Raw genomic sequence first — 18399 nt, forward strand, 5'->3', positions numbered from 1 at the left:
TTAAATTTGATTTGAGCATAATATTTACGAAGTTGTACAAAAATTTAAAAATTGATCACTGTTAAAACAGTGATCAATTTTTAAATTTTTCCTACATTAAGATAATAAAGACGATAATTAATATTGCACAATATTGATAATGTAAGAACTGTACAATATTTTTAACACTTCACAAGTTTGCAAGTTTATGGCACAATATTAATGCAGGTGTTGTTTTTCTTACAGTTCCTTTAAACTAAGCTGCACGGGTTTCGAGATGACTTCTCATAGATTGTATGTCATTGTTTCTTTCCATTTTGTGCTGTCTCCGGGTTGAAGGCGGGGTCCAGTCCGAGCCTCTTCATTTCTACTGCCATTTCAAATAAGTAGTCGAAGCATTCAGTCCTGTAATATAGGTACATCAAATTAAATCTACATCTATACACGTTAACGTTAACTGAAGGCAAACACATTTATTTTCTCTGAGACTTTAAAGACAATTCTCTGAGAATTCTTGTGTAGAAGTAACTTTTACAAACAAACAAACAACGGACTAGATCCGGAACTATTCATGGCTTGTATAATATTATTTATATCTATGGCCTCCAGCTGTTTACTATATGTTTTAAAATTTGACTGAAGTAAACAACAAAGTTACTATACTTATGCAAATAAATAAATAACTAGTTTCAAAGTTAGGCATACTCACATGGTCTTAGCCTGTTGCCAAGAATCTCCCCACACATAAACCCCATGTCTCCTGACCAACACGGCACTAGTACCGGGGTACTGTCGCAACGCTTCACCGAGACTGCCAGCCAGGTCTCTCTCAAACGGCGTGTTCTCTATGATAGGAACCACTAGTTTCTCGTCGTAGCGTAGGTAACGGCCGAGTTGGTCGTCTTTTATACCCTGGAAGGAGAAATATTAGGTTAGTACTTCACACTTGAATATTCTAAAACAATAGTTAATAAGTAATTTAGAAAGATTTGTAGTGAGGTTTTGATTTGATTTCCAGCTGGAAATTTGTCAAAGGAGATGGTATGTAAATTAATGAGTGGTGTGAGGACTTGTTACAAAGATCAGCTTATGTTGCAAAATGTTCATATAGCACACCTCTCACAACATAACTCAAGAGAATATCCTTCCATTACCTACTTTGATTGAACAGAAATCATCACTCTATAATGCAGGAACAGCTATTTGTAGAATGCACAAGTGTTTTTCTGTGTACTAATATGGGAAATTAAACCAATCTCTGAATGCATAAATAAAATGAATAGTTATAAACACAATATATTTGATTTCTATTACCTTGATCATTTCTTGATGTGTGATAACAAACTCTTTGTCATACAGCAGTGTACATCGGACTGCATGTGGCGAGTGTGTGTGTATGACTGCACCTGCTCCCCTCTCTCTGTATGCCAGCATGAATAGAGGAGTGCATTGACTCTTCTTCAACCTACAGATAATAAGATTTAGCATGTTATTAGAAGAGAATACTAGTGCCATAAGCAGCTGAAGGTAGAAAATGTATGTATCAGGTGACAATTTAATTCAATTTTATAGAGCTTGTTGTTGACTTAAAAGGTACTTTGTTGGAGTACCTACTGAATCTATTAAATATAAAAGCATATTTTGGACCAAATACTAATTTAGGTGGTTGGAAAACTAGTTAAAGAATATTTTAACTGGAAGGTGAGGCATAAATTGTAAAATTTTCTTTAGAAATTCTAGTTAAGAAGTACAATACCATCACACACCAGTATGTTCTACCTATAACTGTTGAACTGAACTAAAGGTTTGCTTGTATAAGAGAGTGGTTAATATTTTTTTGTGCATACTAGGAAATTAATTCTATCTTTAATAGATAGACTTACCTTTTCTCTGCTGGTGGGAGTTCCAGATCCTCATCATCAATAGTTTGTACAAAGAGGTCATCTGACTTCATACGCTCCTTCTGCACTCCTGAAGGAGCTATGTAGATTTTGTCACTGAAATATCAAAACAAGACAATTACTATGAGTATGGATCATGGAATTCGATTAACTTGGATTGTGCAGACTGTACAGGTGCTGCTAATGAGATACTGGAATGCAGACAACACTTCAGTGACTGATCTATCAAACGGGCGATGGATGGGCAATCATATACATTTATTTTTGCATGAGTTATATAAAAAGCCTTAAAAATAAAAAATCTTGAACTACACACATTGTTATATTAATTAATAACAGGCGCTTACCCTTCTCTTATTGAGATTCCACCTCCAGTGCCAGTCACCCATCCTAAATGATAGAACTGATTACACAGCTCCGGTATGAGATTTCTTGGATGTTCCTGAAAAAGTTAACAGGTCGATATTTAACCAGAAACAATGTTGTGAATAGTGATTTCACAATATTAGAATTTATTTTATCATATAATATATCCGCGAGAAGGCTAGTGTATTGTTACTAGAGGACATAGATGATTTGAAATAGCGCGTAAATAATTAAAATTAATTGATTTACTCACCGGTCCTAGTTCTGCCATTTTGACTCGATTGCTTGAACTTGTAACAATGACTGAGTAATATTATTGATAGCAGACTACTTAGATGCGAGATCTACTACGTTACTTTTATCTTATCAGCTCGAGACGAGACGAAAAATTGTTATCAACAATAATACCTACATGTATTATCAATTTTATTATCAACAAAACACTGACAGTAATGACATTTTAGGTGAAAAGGTTACGTGCGTTCAAAAATCTAATTGAAAATAAATTCGAATAATAATTTACTTATATAGTGAATTTCCAAAAGTTATTTCTCGTCGTTACAATTTTCTGAAAATCTGAAATTTTACTATACATAATATTATGTACTGTTATTTTTTATTACTCAATGCAATATTAGCAAAGTACTAGGTTTCCGAACGAAGGTGAATACTTTCTACGCAAGGTCAACAATTAACAATTAAAAAAGAATTAATCTTTTAATTAATTTAGGAAATTGGTAAAGATATAATAAATGTATTGGCAAAAAGACCAAATATGAGTAAAAATGTTAAAGGTACCCAAAGGTATCAAACGTTTTGGCGGCAAAATCTAATTTGATGCTGGCATTTCTATTTTTGGTATTCTTTTATTATTTCTTTTCAACCAATTTTTACAGATTTTAGATCTTACGTCAAAATTAGCATGTCATTATTATAGTAAAAAGTTATAATTTTTATAAAATTATCAACTGTGATCGTAAACCATGACAAATACTCAATAAGCACTCACAATATAACTATAATTTAGTAAAAATATTTGTTTATCTCCAGAAGGTTGGTTGCTACTTTACGTAATTTACAAGGCATTCCCACGTCAGTCAAATTCTTGGAATGACTATTAGTCAGCTGGAAAGGACTTTTATTATGATAAAGCCAGACGGTGTTCAACGTGGGCTCGTGGGCAGTATAATTCAGCGATTCGAAAAAAAGGGTTTTAAGTTGGTGGGCCTTAAATTTATTTTTGCGTCTGAAGAGTTGTTAAAGAAACATTACAGTCATTTGATAGCTAAAGCTTTTTTTCCCGATCATCTGAAGTATATGAGTTCGGGACCTGTAGTTCCTATGGTATGGGAAGGTGTTAATGCGATAAGGATCTGCCATAATTTGGTCGGTGCTACAAATCCGGAGCAGGCTCGTCCCGGCACAATACGTGGGGATCTTTGCATCGAGACTGGCCGCAACATTATACATTCTTCGGATAGTATAGAAAGTGCTAAAAAGGAAATTGCTTTATGGTTTTCTGAGAAGGAACTGTTTGGATGGAAAAGGGCTGTGGACTCCTGGATTTACGAATGAACCTAAACTAATTTAAAGGTTAGCCTACGTTTACGGAGTAGCAGCGAAACAGAAATAAAAACATTTGAAAAAATATTATTGTTTCTCAATAATTCTGGTCATGCGGTCTTTCGCTGTTATTCCGTAGGCAAAAAGGCAAACCGTTATACTTTTTTTATACGTAATCTTATTTTTTTTCTTGTAGACAATGCCGGAGATAGCAGAATGTCTGAACCGTCGCTACAGGGCATTGGATGATCTTATAAAGGAGTTGAACTCCACCATATCCTCGCCGAACTCATTGATGGCACGTTCAAGTAACACCAGCAATGTTGGTTTAAGGCTCATGTGCGATTTCTGGAACATTCTCAAAGACGATCCTGAATGTAATCTCACGGTTAGTGTACTAAGGATTTTACGACTTATAGTTGTCCATATTTATGCAAAAAGGAACCACACAGCAAATACGTACTTTTGAGATATCAAAGGTTTTACAAAAACATGTGCAGCTCTATCAGTTGTAGTTGGTTCTGTTCTGCTTTTAATAAACCCTATTTCTGAGGCGAAAATCGCGTCGTTCTTTTTTGTATAAGGTTTTAGACCATTTCTATATTAGTATTCCGCTAAAAAATAAAAATTGAAAAATTGTCGTGTGGTTCCATTTTGCATAAATACGGACAGTTAAGTGTCGGATAAGTCCAAGATCCATTGTATAAATTGACGGCAAATGTATCAAAATTTCACCTGATAAGCTAACTGATTCAAATTCAAAAGTGGTTAAAGATTTTGATCTACCAAATGCTAATACAAGAAAACAAAATTCAACAATACAGTATCTAATCTTCTAAGCTTTCTGTTTTATGGTAAAATGTACTACGGTCCTTTAAGTCGTTGAAATTGAGAACTTCAGATTCAACATAATTGAAATGAAGTACGTACTCGAATTGACGCTTTAATTTAAAGAAGCCATTGACATTTTTTGCCGACCTTTTATACTTACTTTCGAAGAAAAGGATCAACTGGTTTCTTTACAAAAAGATCTTAACTTGTTGAAATGTTGACAGCTTTAAGTCTTTCATTTACTGAAGATTTCCAGTAGCGTTTTCTACTAATATTTCTACGACTATCCTCTACCGGGATAACCATCGAGATATTTTGTACAAAAATGTGATGAGCGCTTCTAGCAGCCGCCGTAGAAACTATTTTTGCAATACATTTTTAACTTCAAACTCTCGATACTCGAAAGTACAGACTGTACAGACTATAGTTACAGTCTTTAAGTTTCCATAGAATGATAACTTAGTAGAGAGCCTTGTATGCTAAGTGCGTGGGTAGTGAAGGCGTACAAAATCTAGAGTTTAGAGCATCGATTACCCGCAGACTAATGCAGTTTGTCTGTTTTCTATGTGCATTGTGCACCTTTTTTTGGACATACTAACCTAAATCTCAGTTATATTCTCGATAAATCGCACATTCCAAGCTAGTTACTGTTGTTGGTATATATTTCATAAAATTCATTTGCAGCGAGAAGTTCAGAAGCGTATGGGCATCAAAACCCCAAATATCGTACACTCCAGCCGTGTGTTCGGGCCACGACGTTACATCACTTACATGGCTGCCGGCGAATCTCCCTGCGCTTCCAAATCACCTAGGTAAATTCATGAAATAGCCTGTATTCTTCTCTTCTTTGTGAAAAATAACTCCAGCAGTAAGAATTTACAGTATAATATTGTATCAGGGGATTCAAGGGCTTTAAAAAAAAAACGATACAAAGATCAAGTAGATTCGAAATGACAGTCTATGGTTGACACAAGTATATAACAATGTATGTTTTGTGTAAACTAGGGGACCGAAGTCCTCTTCAGTCCCCTAGTTAGAGTACCTATACTCAAAAGTACGTCCAAGAAGGTAGCGCGTGTTACTCACCTAGCCCGAAGAACGTCGTTCTTTCGATATTGATCTAAAATTTTTTTCTGACTTCAACAGTTGTTGCCAAAGGGGGGCAAACGAAAGCAATTCGAATCAAAGTCCTACGCGTGGTTGCAGCAGGGATTCGATGCCACTCTCCAAAGTTTTGTGCAATCTTAATGATGTAAGTTATGCATTTTCATGTATATACTAATATCTTTTCTCTCTATTACATGAAAAAAGACTGAGATTTTAGGCTTCATATGCGTGGAGGCTGCATCTGTCCTCATAAAATGTTGATTCGTGAAATAATGTATTACAAGTTTTCAGAAACTTAGTAAAGTCAGTAAAAAAATATAATTTAAACTCGCATAACACTTAATTCATTTATTAGACTTTCCATGTGCTAGAGAATACTTCCCATAAATTATAATTACACAAAGGAAAGTTACCATATAATAAAGTGGACAAAGTAATCTTTACTTCTACCCTTTACGACTACGGCCGTAACATCAGAGGCATGACGAATTTCAGTCCTATGTGTAAAAACGTGCCGGTTATAAGGTTCCATTTAGTACACTCATAGACTTTGCTAAGTAGCGAGTCCCTACTTTACGAGCGAGGTATTAAACCATTTATTTTACTAGACTTTTATGTCTTCAACGTGAATATAAGCTAGTGTCTCACTTAGTTTTATTCGCACCTTGTTTAAATAATTGCATAAGTCTTGTACTTATTTGCGATCTCGACAATTACAACGAAAAAAGAAATTGACTGTCTGAATTAGTAGGTTGATTTAGTTTAGAGTTTCCAAATTAATAAGAAGCGATGATTAACCGTCACATGTTCATTTAGTTGTATAAAATCGATAGTAATAAAATTAATAGCGTAAAATATTGCCCCATATTATCAAAATCGTTGAAACTCTGATTAGTTACTAATTTAAGACTAACTACCTACCGACTAACTTAAAACCTAGATGGACTCGATCGGCACAAGCCGAACAAGTGAGTCGAGTCGGTATTATCGATCGATAAATTTTGCCGAACCGAATGTGCCGATTCAAATATGTGTGTAGTGATGAGGCCTGTCATCACGATTATGGTCACAAAACACAGAAATATGCCTGTTAATGCATTTGAAAAGCAAATGAAGTAACTTGTTGTAGTCCTTAACAATAAATATACCTTTCGTTCCCATCAGGCGGTATCATTCGACAAGAAATGCCACGTCAGAGTGAAAGAACTACTAGAAGTCCAGAGGGACCTTTCAGAACAGATAAAGATTTTAGAAGAGAAGGAGAAGGCTGGAGTAGCTATGTTGAAGGAAGCTGACTGCATGTGGATGTGTATGGAAGACACTTATAAGAAGAAAGTTGGAGAGTCGCTTGAAAGGCAGAGGGGGTTACTGGATGAGGTAATTCATGAACTTTAGTAAAAAATCGCGCACAAAAATACATAGTTACAAACATTTCTTACTGAGAACTTCTATTTGTTTGAAGTAGATTAAAGACATGCACAATTTTGTTTGAATATACTGAACAATATGGCCTGGATTGGTTTTCTAAATATCAGGAATTGCTAAAATATTCGTAATATTCATGGGCTTTGTACAGGCCTAAATTTTACTTTGTTTAAAGTAGTTATTTTGATCCGTTAGTAAATATCAACACGTTGTATTGTATTTTTTCACATAATATTATTAATTTCAGCTAAGAGACGTAGAAGGGAGCGTAAGTAAATGGAGAAAGAATAAAAAAGAGGTAGACTTTCAACTGCAAAGTGTAAACAGATGCATGAACGAGATGAAGGAAAAGATGAACCAGAAGAAAAACGACCTCAGAATTATGGACACAGAAATAACCAACTTTCGCAAAAGAGTAGACGCTGCAAAAAAAGAAGCTGATACTATTAAGAAATCGATGGCTAATAAGAAAGCATCTTCAGCAGTAAGAATAACTTTTGAACTATTAATATTATAATATCCAAAACAATGTTCTACAAATCCTTCAAATAATTTATTATTACTTACTAGCTACCACTGCCACAAAAATAAATTTCGTAAGAACCATCCTCGTACTTCAATTAATATTATAAAGGAAAGAATTAGCGAAATCGGTTCAGTTGTTCTCGAGATATGCGCTTGGTAACACGCTTAGCGATTCATTTTTATTTTATTTATTATATTATATTGATTTTATTTATTGAGATTTTACTTCTAGGATAAATTGAATAATTTAAATGCTGATATATCTAAAGCTCAGAAAAAAATTCAAGACGAGGTAGCACATAAGAAAAATAAACATTCAGAAGGCTCTAATTACGTAAAGGAAGCAAGAGAGGATTTGCAGAAAATATGCAAATGTTTATTACAGAAGAAACTGGAAAACGAAGATCTTAGAGCAGAGGTTAGTATTAAGAAAATAATAAATAATCTGGGATTTTCTTAACCCCAATATATCTTTCGTATCGGCTACCATAATTTCCATTTTGGAACAGGTACGCGGGAGTTACAACTTAAACTTGTATTAACTTGTAAATTATGAGAACTAAATGTTTGTTATGTTTTAAAGGTTGTTATGTTTTTTCCTAAAAAAAAATATGTCATAGAATTGTATTTGTTTTTAAATTTTTAGAAAGAAGCCCTGTCAGACGAACTAGGTTTATTACAGCAAACTTACGACAGTTGCAAATTGAAATGTAAAAATAAAGAAGAAAGTGTAATGGAGGAAATCAAAAAACTTGGAACAGAAATAACTGAGTACAAAAACCAATGTGTGAAATGTCACGAGTGTGTTGATACTGATGAGATTAGGAAATATTGTACCGATTGTCCTAAATGTTTGGCTGGAGTTGATTGTAAGCTTGAAGGGGACCATTGTGAACATGATCCTAATTTGGATTGTGTGTGTATGAGTGTGAAACAGAAGTTTCTGGACAATGTATTTGATAACATGTATACTGTACTAGCAAGACAGTCTAAGACTAACCCTGGTAAAGCTGTAGCAGAGGCTGTGTTGAAATGTTTGAAGAGAAGCAGGAATGGCAAGTTGAATCCTGAGACCAGAAAGATCTTGCAAGATTTTATTTTGACGACGGTGAAGAAGAACTTGAATTTGACGATAGTGGGTGGGGCAGTGAAAACTCGGTGTGAGGTGAGAACACTAAATAAACTTTAGGAAAACTCTTTGACGAGTTTTTGGTTTTCTTTTTGCTTTATTAACATGTTTATGTTCAATAGTTGGATCCCGATACGTACAAACAGCTAATGGTGTGTCTTAAAGAAGTGAAGGTAGAAAAACCGGCTAAGCAAGACAAGAGTACTGCAGCCAAGAAGGTAATCTTTTGACAATTCAATTTTAGATTTTAATATGAATTCCTCTAGAAAATAAAACCTAAAGCAGGAATAATAGTAGAACGTTATAATAATAAAAGTGATAAATTGTACTAATAATTATATATGTTTTCTATACATAAAATCTAAAGACCAAGTTTTTGATAATCCTTCAAAGACTAATGACGTTATTAAATGTTCTGCTTTTGAACTTTCAATCCGTTCCCCGCAGTTTTTACGACTTGCGTAAGACTTATTTTATCGAGTTAATCCCCGGACCAGCACTGAAACGATTTAATTTACTTCCCGTGTTATTGCGGTATTTTATGCCTCCGTTATACGTTTTTATTGAATAGATATTGTAATAGATTTTTAAGAGGGTTTATTTCCTAGTTTTATGTTTGGATAAAATAAATCTGGTATTTTTTTTATTTTTCACAATTTTCAGGAACCGTGCCAACGATGGGGAGGTAGCAACGAATGCAATTGCCCGAAAGGTCCTAAAGGTTGTATCTGCATGGTGAAAGCTCCCCCGCCGCCAAAAGATCCTACTCCGTGCCCTCCACCAGATAAGGAAGATTTACAAGAAGTAATAACATTATTTTATTAATAAAGAACAAGTAATAAGACGGTCTATACAGTAAGAAAATATAATAACTTGACAAATTGGCGTAGTATTAACGCCGATATCAAATGACTGTTACTGTTATTGCTAGCTTTGTTTCACTGATAGTAAACATCTCTTTCCATGATCTCCATATTTCTCGAGCCTTGGGATGTATTGGTCCAGTTTGTTTTGGCCATTTCAACATAGTATAATCTAAAGAAATAATCAATACTGATTTCCAGAAGTCCATTAAAAAGCAGTAAAATTGGTAATACTTATGAATAACTCCCACATATTTTTCAGGTGGATGTGAAGATGTGTCCACATAGAGACAACACTATTTGTGGGACCGAATGCAGTGCTCATGGTCAAGAAGCTCCGAACATGTCTGCCTGGAGGCCAAGTCCTTGTGCAGGGAAGAGCTGCCCGTACTCAAAGAACATGAGAGCAGCTCAGTGCACGCTCGGCTCTGAAGGACTTGGTTCATTGTCACGAAGTCGAATGTCCAATTATCTTAACAAATATTCTGATGATAGGGTGAGTGATACTAAACTAATTCTCATCTACAAATGTATTTAAAACCCCCTATTATAGGCAGGCCGTTACAAACGTGCGAACTACGTCATAGTCAAAAGAATAAAATGAATGTGACAATGTGTAAGTGCGAGCGAGAGACTCATATAAAATGACATGACTTAGTTTACACGTTTGGAGTGGCCCAAGTATAATGATGCTTTTCTATAGGTTACTTGGATTCTTCTGACGAATGTAAAAATAGATTTGTAAAGCGAATTCTTACTACAAATTATCGAAGTTTTTAACAATATACTAAGTTTCATTTTCATATTACTTTCAGTCTGGAAGTCCTTCAAGAAGGTCGTCCCCTAGTTTTAGAGGTAAGTAACATTTAGCAAATAGTTTTTATGTTTACGTGGGAGTACAATATGTTGGTCTCAGTGACCCAACAATGTGACCTTTCATTCTCATTATTTTAGATCGTAGAGGTCTGCCACGAGATCAAATTATTGAGGAAGTCATGGGAAGCTACGATGGGATCTCCCCTATAGAGAAAGTAAGTTACGCATTCATAAGCAACGTATCAGAAAAGTAATACTGTCTGACGAAAAACAATCACGCATAGATAAACATGTCACAAAATATTTAACGTTTTGGATATTTGTTAATTGAATGTAATTTTTGATAATAAATTTAAATTTAAAATACACATGGTGGTTTTATTTCCTTTACGCTTCAGAAAATTAACCACCATGTTAGTCAAAATAAAATGATAATGGAATTTCATATTCGTAATTTCATCATAGGTGACGGCGAAAAACAATAAAGGTGTTACGAACATATCAAGAAAAGATGCAGCATGCGATTGTTATAATATAGCAAAGAAATATTTTTTGGTCTGTAAATGTAGAAATAATAAAAAGCCACGAATTTGTGCTATCACAAATTCGATTTTTAGCATAAAAAAAACAGGCAATAAAGGAAAAATGAATATTTGTAGAAACAGTAAAAGCAGTAACGATGCACGTGTCGTTGAAAACAAGAAACTGTCTCTGAAAAATAGTATCAAGAAAGGTCCAAAAATTAAACCACAAGCAAAGCCGAACAAAGATATAAAAGTTATATTATGTCCAAAAATTTATAAAAATAAAGACGATAAAAAAGATACCACTCTTAATATGAGCAAACCATCGCTTTCGGGTAGTATTCATATAAGATTGGAAACAAGTTCGTCGAAAATTTTAAATGAGGACATAAAGTCATCAAGAACTAGCTTATCAAACAGGCAAGTTTGTGATACTGTAAAACAGCTTATAAACGAGATTATTGTTAATCCTGAAAGCATAGATGCCCGACAGCTGTCATCATCTGATGTGGAATGGATAACGGTTGAAGAATTGTTGAAAGAAGTTTCGTCATTGGGGAAATCAAAAGACCAAGTTGAAGACACTGTAGTCGAAACCGAAGTCAAATCTGAAAGATTAGATGAAAATGACATTTCTAAGGAATTAAAAAAAGACAAACAATCGCAATCTCACGATTGTCTAGTTGATCCTAAAGTTACTAAAACATTGATTATCGAGCAAAAACAAAATCTTGCCAAAGCTGAGTGTATTCATTTATCTGAAAAACTATTCCAAGCTGATAAAAAATCTCATAATGATGATAGGTGTCAAGGCACAAAGTCACCGGCGGTTGAATCGTCTATTCAAACAGAAATTGAAAGTATGACCGATGATTCTAATTTTGTAATGCGAAAGTTCCAAGGAATTAGAAAATGTTTGAGACGCACCGATAAACTAACACAGCAAATAAATAAATGCGAATGTAGAGTATGTCCGAATACTAAGGATTGTTTAAAATCTAATCAAAAGAGAATTCCCGTTGAAACACCAAAAGGTAGACAGCATCAAAGCCGAAGTAAAGTAAAAAATAATATTAGAAAAGTTAAAAAGAAATAGAACGTATATTAATTTTATCATATAAATCGTGTGGTGTATAGGTGCGCCAGGTTAAATTGTGTTAACACTTATTTAGGCTGTAGAAGCAAAACGTTGTACACTTATTATTTATTTTGATAAAGAGGCTTACATTACATACAAGAAGCATAAGCAGTATTATTGTTAGTTTATTGCAATAATTGTTAGTAGAAACTGCTTTCACATGTTTTGTACTCCCACGTAATAACAATTAATTCATTAAATTAAATAAATATTTTATGAAAATTATAAATGCAATTGACTTACAGATACAAAACATCTGAAAACAGCTATAGTGCAGTGTTGTGACAAAAGTACCCAGCATTGGGAGCCGCCTTTAACCGAGGTTCGATATAAATTGCCTTGTGCAGCTGGGAAAATTGAACTTAGGCCATTTCGCAAGGCTTCACCTTATAGTCAACAACAAAGGATATATGTAAATGACGGACAATCTGAATCAGGTAATATTGACGAAGCATCGACTTCAAGAAGGGTATCGAAGAAGTTTAAAGTAGTTATCGAAAATAACAGCGGTCAATTTAGTAACCAATTTACCGAACTGACAAAAACTGACTCGGGAAACTTGACTATGGAACTGAATGACGAAATTATTCAATTAATTGAAGAAAGAACGTTTGAAAAACCTTACATGATTGTGTCCTTAAAGAAAACTATTGACGGGCATTTGACATTAGACTTCGACAGCAAAGACGACGTAGTGTCGAATACACAAAGAATAGTAATAAGAAGTACACCATCTGGAACAAAGTTATTAGAAATGCACAAAAGTCTTGTAAGTTCGATTGAGAACCTAGAAGATCAGACGACCTCTCGAGTAAACTCAGATATATCGGAAAATGACAAAAATACAAGAAATAATCATCATAAAACATGCCCAGCTTGTTCTGTATCTTTTGACGTAAGACAAAGTATTTCGAAACAAGAAAAGGGAAAATTGGCTCCTTTAGAAGAAATTGACAATGTTAACCAACAACCCACAGTGAGCTCTTCTCTAGAATCGGAAAATAAAGTAGTAAAATATAGTACAAGACCTAGCAATCTTAAGCATCAAGATGGAAAAAATAGCAGCAGTCTTTTCGAACATTCTTCATCTATTCGTAAGAAGGATGAAATTTGCGGCCCAGGTGGAAGTGAAAAAAGTGATCTTATCCGAGAATTGCAGCATAAAAGTATGTTTCAACTAGAAAGTTCTATTTCTTCTCCAACTCCATTGAGTTTTGCGTATGAAATCCCAGATCGATTTGAAATCCCGAAAAAAATGCAGGATTATTCACTTGAATTCCGAAGATTATATGAAAAAGGGAATGTAGTAATAACATTACAAATTAAATCTAAATGTGACAGTTTTTTAAGAGAATTTGAAACAGTTATCACCAAGTCTCCGTCGGGAGCTATTGGTGCCGATCTTATCAAAATAGCATCGTCAGATTACATTCCATCCGATGGAACTACGAATCCTGTGATTTTATCGAAAACCATGTCAGGCACTTACATTGTTAATATAGACGAATGCAATCAAAAGTATAACGCAGTATTTAAAAAATGCGATTCCGGTACCAGTATGCTTATTCCAATCCGTCCACAGAATATAAGAAATTTTAAGCTAGAGAAATCAGATCCTAATATTGAAGAATTATATAAAATAAAGATAGCTGGTTATGTGGATACTCCTATAGAACTCCCTGCAGTATTAAAAAAGACAGAATCCAATAATTACACTATTGTATTAGATAAAGAATTTGAAAATCGTTACAAACAAACCTTAAAAGTTTGTGTTGGTAAGAAAAAAGAGTGTTTTGTACATTTGAAGAAAGCTCAATCCGGTTATGTAATAGACTTGAATGCAAATGGCTATATTCCCCCACATGAATTAAACGCTTTGGTTGTTAAAACTGGGTCAGGGAACATTAAAGTGCTTGTACAAGGACCCGTATTTGATGATATCGATAGAACGACTCCAAAAAGAAGTTCTACATCCTCAGCTCAAGTATTCGGTGAAATACTTAGTAAACTGCACCCAGCGTCAAGTAGAGAATTTCTTGGAGAAAACTTACAAAAATCGAAACACGTTGAGTATAAATCTAGTAGTGACACACAATTATATGATAACGTAAAAGGCAAACTTCAAGTAAGTAAAGCTTTATTTTCTGAACCAGCAGCTGTTCTAAAAAAAACTGATTCAGGTCAGTATGCTGTCATTCTCAATAAAGAATCAAAGAAAACGTTTATTAATAATTTAAGGAGCTATTTAGCTTCCAATTCTAATGGTCTTGTACCCATCAAGAGAACAGAATCAGGAAACATACAAATAACATTGAACAGTGACAACGAGGAGAGAGGTGAATATGGATCGTTAAAAATTACATCTTCGGGTAACATTTATGTTATAGTTTCAAGCTGTGTAAAAGGGATTGAAAAGTATTTTGATGATAAAGTGAACACAACTGATGTGGGCGTTACGAAATGTTTGTCACTTATGGATAAGTCAGTAGCAACAACTTGTAATGCGAGGCCAGAGGATTGTGATTGTGAATTATCTAAATGTGTATGTGCTGAATTACAATTGGAAACCGTAGATTGGTTATGTAATTCATTGTTGGGGCTTGATGGCACGAAATCAGAGCTTGTATATAAAGTGAGATCTGAGAGCAATGGAAAAAAACTTTGCTCAGAAGTTATTTCATGTTTTGGAAAATTAAACACCAGAGACAAATCGCCACATATAGTCATAAAACCATCTGAGTTTAGAACTTCCAAACATAAACTAGGTTCTACAAAGCAGTGCTATTACGTGACAGAGACTTTTTGTCCATATCATAAAGACAGATACGTTGGCGTATCCAACGAGTTGATAGAAATAACTGGCATGTGTAACAAAGCGCAGGGAGGTAAGGGGAAGAAACTAGAATTTGATTCTGGTGTTAAAGAATATCCACCTTTTGTCAATCAGGAAATGTGGAATTCATTGAACAACATGCCACCCCAACTACCACCGTTTTTGAGAAATATTACGTATAAGTAGTCTTTTTATATGTTTATTTTATTGTGGTTTACGATTTACGGTTTGATCTTAAGTTACAAAAATAAATGTGTGCTTCAAGGCCTTTATATTATTTGTTGTCACATTAATCTAAGTTAAAAACAAGGAATACACGATATGGACCCATTTTATTTCCAAACTTCGTATGATGGATGATCGCATACGTTTTGTTGAGGAGGTCGTAATGGTCGTATTTTGAAATGTCGCACTAAAACTCAACGATTGATGATCGAAGTTCCATTACAATAGCAATTTATCAGACGTTTGTGAGTTGTCTATTATTACGTGTATGTTTTGTTTCTAGATAGATAAGAAAAAGTATGCTACACGTAGTCCATTTGTTTTCTAAATCGTTATTATGACACGTTTTCTATTTAACTGATATTTTATACAATAAAACTGCAAGCTTTGTTCAATACATTTATTTTATTTTATGTTCATTTAGTGTATTCGTTTATTTAGCTGATCAGAAATATAGAAAAGTAATTTCATATTTCTACTATTTCGTTTTAAGAAGTTAGAATAGCCGTTGCGCCATTCAAAGAGAGCGTCTCAATTTTCATTTCCTCACTGCATTGCCTCTATTTTCTTTAATATTTCCCCACTGCCGTCCTAATGACTTCCTCCGCAATATTTTCCGAACAGGCGTCTCACGATGTTTTCCCTTTATACGTGCGCCCGGTAAATGGTTTAAGTTTGCCTGCCTGCAGTGTGCAGTTTCATCTTGCACGTGTGTACCCGATTGCGGGTCGAATACTTAATGCGCGACGCATTAGTTCAAAGGACATTATTCATTTTTATTCCGTTAGTTTCTGGGACTGCTATTTGTGACTTACACTTGTGCAAGATATAAAGTTTGGGAGTAAATTTAAAAATGAATTTCGAAGTAGAGCATTATATTGAATGGATTGCTGAGTATTTATGAGCTGTACGACTGTTGAATGTGAAAGTTTTATTATTCTCAATCAATATTGATAAGTAAGCGACTCATGGAAATTAGGTACTCATGGGATAAATTTAATAATCAAAGGTGGTCATGGATAACTGACTTTTATGATGGCTATTGTTAAGTAGACGATTGGGTCATTATGGAAATGTTTGAGTCATAATAATATTGCACTGGTAGCTAAAATATAATGTTTTCAACTTCAAGGAAAAGATAAGTAAGTACATACTTCATTCAGTAACTCAATTAACAAATGCCTGCTATGAACCAATAAACTAAAAAGAACGAAAATGTTTTAGCTGATCCCCGATACTGCGTACAAACGTTTAAAAGAGAGCAAACAATTACTGCTCTGTGAGCTTGCCCCGTGTTGAGTTTCATCTCTAGTGCGTTTGCAACACGTTTCAAATTACGTTTCACGCACGCAGACGCCCATTTCATAACCTACGTCGTATTCCATTTGGCAGTCAACAGAGCTGGCTATAGACTACCCTGGCTCGATTTTCTGCGAGTGTGTTGGTTCTGGAACAGGCAGCTGTCTCTCTTTTTGCTGTTAGGAAATCATAAAAAAAACTATTGGGTTGTTGAAAGATTGTTGTTCGGTTTTCGAACACTTGAAATTGGTGTTATAATTCGCTCTATTATGTATAAGAGGGTCTTCCTAGTATTTTTCAGTATACGAGGTTGTGTTTTTGAAACTTACGTGCAAGCATGTACTTGATTTGTTCACGATATGTGATACAAGTAATTGTTTTGGGCTAAAACCAGCTAAAAATACACTGATTGTGAAAAATTACAAGGCTGTTTTGAAAGAATTTGTATGTGTATAAATTAAATAGGTATAAACAGGGAAATGCATTAGCTTCTTCCAGCACAATAGCTCTGCGTCGGCGGATGTTCGTAAAATTCGCTTCGAAGCAATATTTCGGCGCGGCACTTACTCCCTGTGGGTTCAGGCGGCTTATAGAATACAAATTGTTCCTTTATCAGAAACTTTCGCGGGTAGACGCCAAAAATAATCGTGCGTTCTCAACTGTAGTAGGTATATTTTATTCGAGTAACACCTTTTTATCGCAGACAATTGTCGGTTTCGGAAGTAAATTGGTTCTAATTTTCAATTTATCTTTGTGCTCGTTTTTGGAAACGGAATAATCCCTGGTACCTTATTATGTGAATTCATTCTTGCGTAAATAGTTAGCTATAAGTGATCAAGAATTATAATAGATAGGTGGGGTATCACACAGGTCAGTTAGACCGAAAAGATGACTGTTCAGCAGACGAATGGTACTCCAAAGACATGATTATAGCCGTGACTTACTCATATACTCGACATTATACACGTACACGTCGTACACTGCAGTAATGGTTTCTGATGTCAAACACTTTGTCGTCTACAAGTATCTCTACATCTCTATCTTTGAGTTGACCTACTTTAAGCCGAAAATACACTTCATCGTAGAGCGTCGGACTCACAAGAAACATTTCATCTGTTCTTTCAGCTCCGGTATGGTCTAGTGGCTAGGATACCTGGCTCTCACCCAGGAGGCTCGGGTTCGATTCCCGGTACCGGAATATTTTTTTACAGTTTTTTAATTTATTTTAAAAGTATTCTGCTTTTAGTTGGGTAAATTAAAGCCGTGATGTTCCATTGTATTCGTTTTGGAGCGCTTTCAACCGGTACAAAAGGAGAGAGAGCGTAAGACCGTTTGTCTTGGTATAAATAAAATCTAATGTAATAAGAATATAGTAAACTTTTACGCTTTATCATGAAGCTGAAAAGATCCATGATATAGCTATATCGTGTTTTCTTTTCTCTAAGGTAGAAATAATTGTATTTATTATTCCACATTACTTTATTAACGCTTTACTTGTGAACTCGAATAATTTTACTGGTGTATTTTACGCCGCGAATGAGTATATTATTTAAGCCCCGTGATAATATTCTAGCGATGACTCAGTGGTGTCTTTGATCCTTGCTTATAGTGTCTACGAATGCATTTACCACTGAGTTCTAGTTGTTAGCTCTAACTAGCACATTTGAGTCTATAGTAAACATTTTTAAACTGCTCCATGATAGTACAACCAGACGACGCCGAGTGGCAATGTGTGAACACATCAACATTTCCACTATTCGCGCCGTCAAAAAAAACACTTTTTACAAGCACAACAGCAGCCACATACAGAATAAAAACTCCAAATAATCCTTCCATCAAGGGCAACAGTTGGTAAACCAACTTTTTTTAACCAGT

At 34.7% G+C, this 18399-nt stretch overlaps 2 protein-coding genes and 1 non-coding gene across 3 annotated transcripts; 2 read left to right on the top strand and 1 right to left on the bottom strand.

Moving 5' to 3' along the window:
* Positions 1-138: 138 nt before the first annotated feature.
* LOC142976153 (putative methylthioribulose-1-phosphate dehydratase) lies at positions 139-2696 on the bottom strand. Its single transcript, XM_076119403.1, has 6 exons — positions 2500-2696; positions 2228-2322; positions 1863-1976; positions 1294-1444; positions 689-891; positions 139-384 (listed from the first exon to the last, which is right to left on the bottom strand). The coding sequence occupies exons 1-6, from the start codon at positions 2515-2517 to the stop codon at positions 279-281; spliced, it is 687 nt and encodes a 228-aa protein (XP_075975518.1). The 5' UTR covers positions 2518-2696; the 3' UTR covers positions 139-278.
* A 468-nt stretch (positions 2697-3164) lies between these two features.
* Positions 3165-15186, top strand: LOC142976271 (uncharacterized). The gene is made up of 15 exons (XM_076119560.1): positions 3165-3299; positions 4006-4197; positions 5325-5452; positions 5787-5892; positions 6912-7124; positions 7420-7656; positions 7930-8115; positions 8344-8862; positions 8949-9044; positions 9490-9630; positions 9952-10185; positions 10505-10544; positions 10644-10720; positions 11475-11889; positions 12413-15186. Exons 2-15 carry the CDS (start codon positions 4009-4011, stop codon positions 15184-15186), a joined length of 5355 nt encoding a protein of 1784 aa, XP_075975675.1. The 5' UTR covers positions 3165-3299; positions 4006-4008.
* Positions 15187-17650: 2464 nt separating this feature from the next.
* Positions 17651-17722, top strand: TRNAE-CUC (transfer RNA glutamic acid (anticodon CUC)). Its single transcript has one exon. It is a non-coding gene; the product is annotated as a tRNA-Glu (tRNA).
* Positions 17723-18399: the final 677 nt, after the last annotated feature.

The sequence above is a fragment of the Anticarsia gemmatalis genome, chromosome 10 (assembly GCF_050436995.1).
Source record: "Anticarsia gemmatalis isolate Benzon Research Colony breed Stoneville strain chromosome 10, ilAntGemm2 primary, whole genome shotgun sequence".
Classification (NCBI taxonomy): domain Eukaryota; kingdom Metazoa; phylum Arthropoda; class Insecta; order Lepidoptera; family Erebidae; genus Anticarsia; species Anticarsia gemmatalis.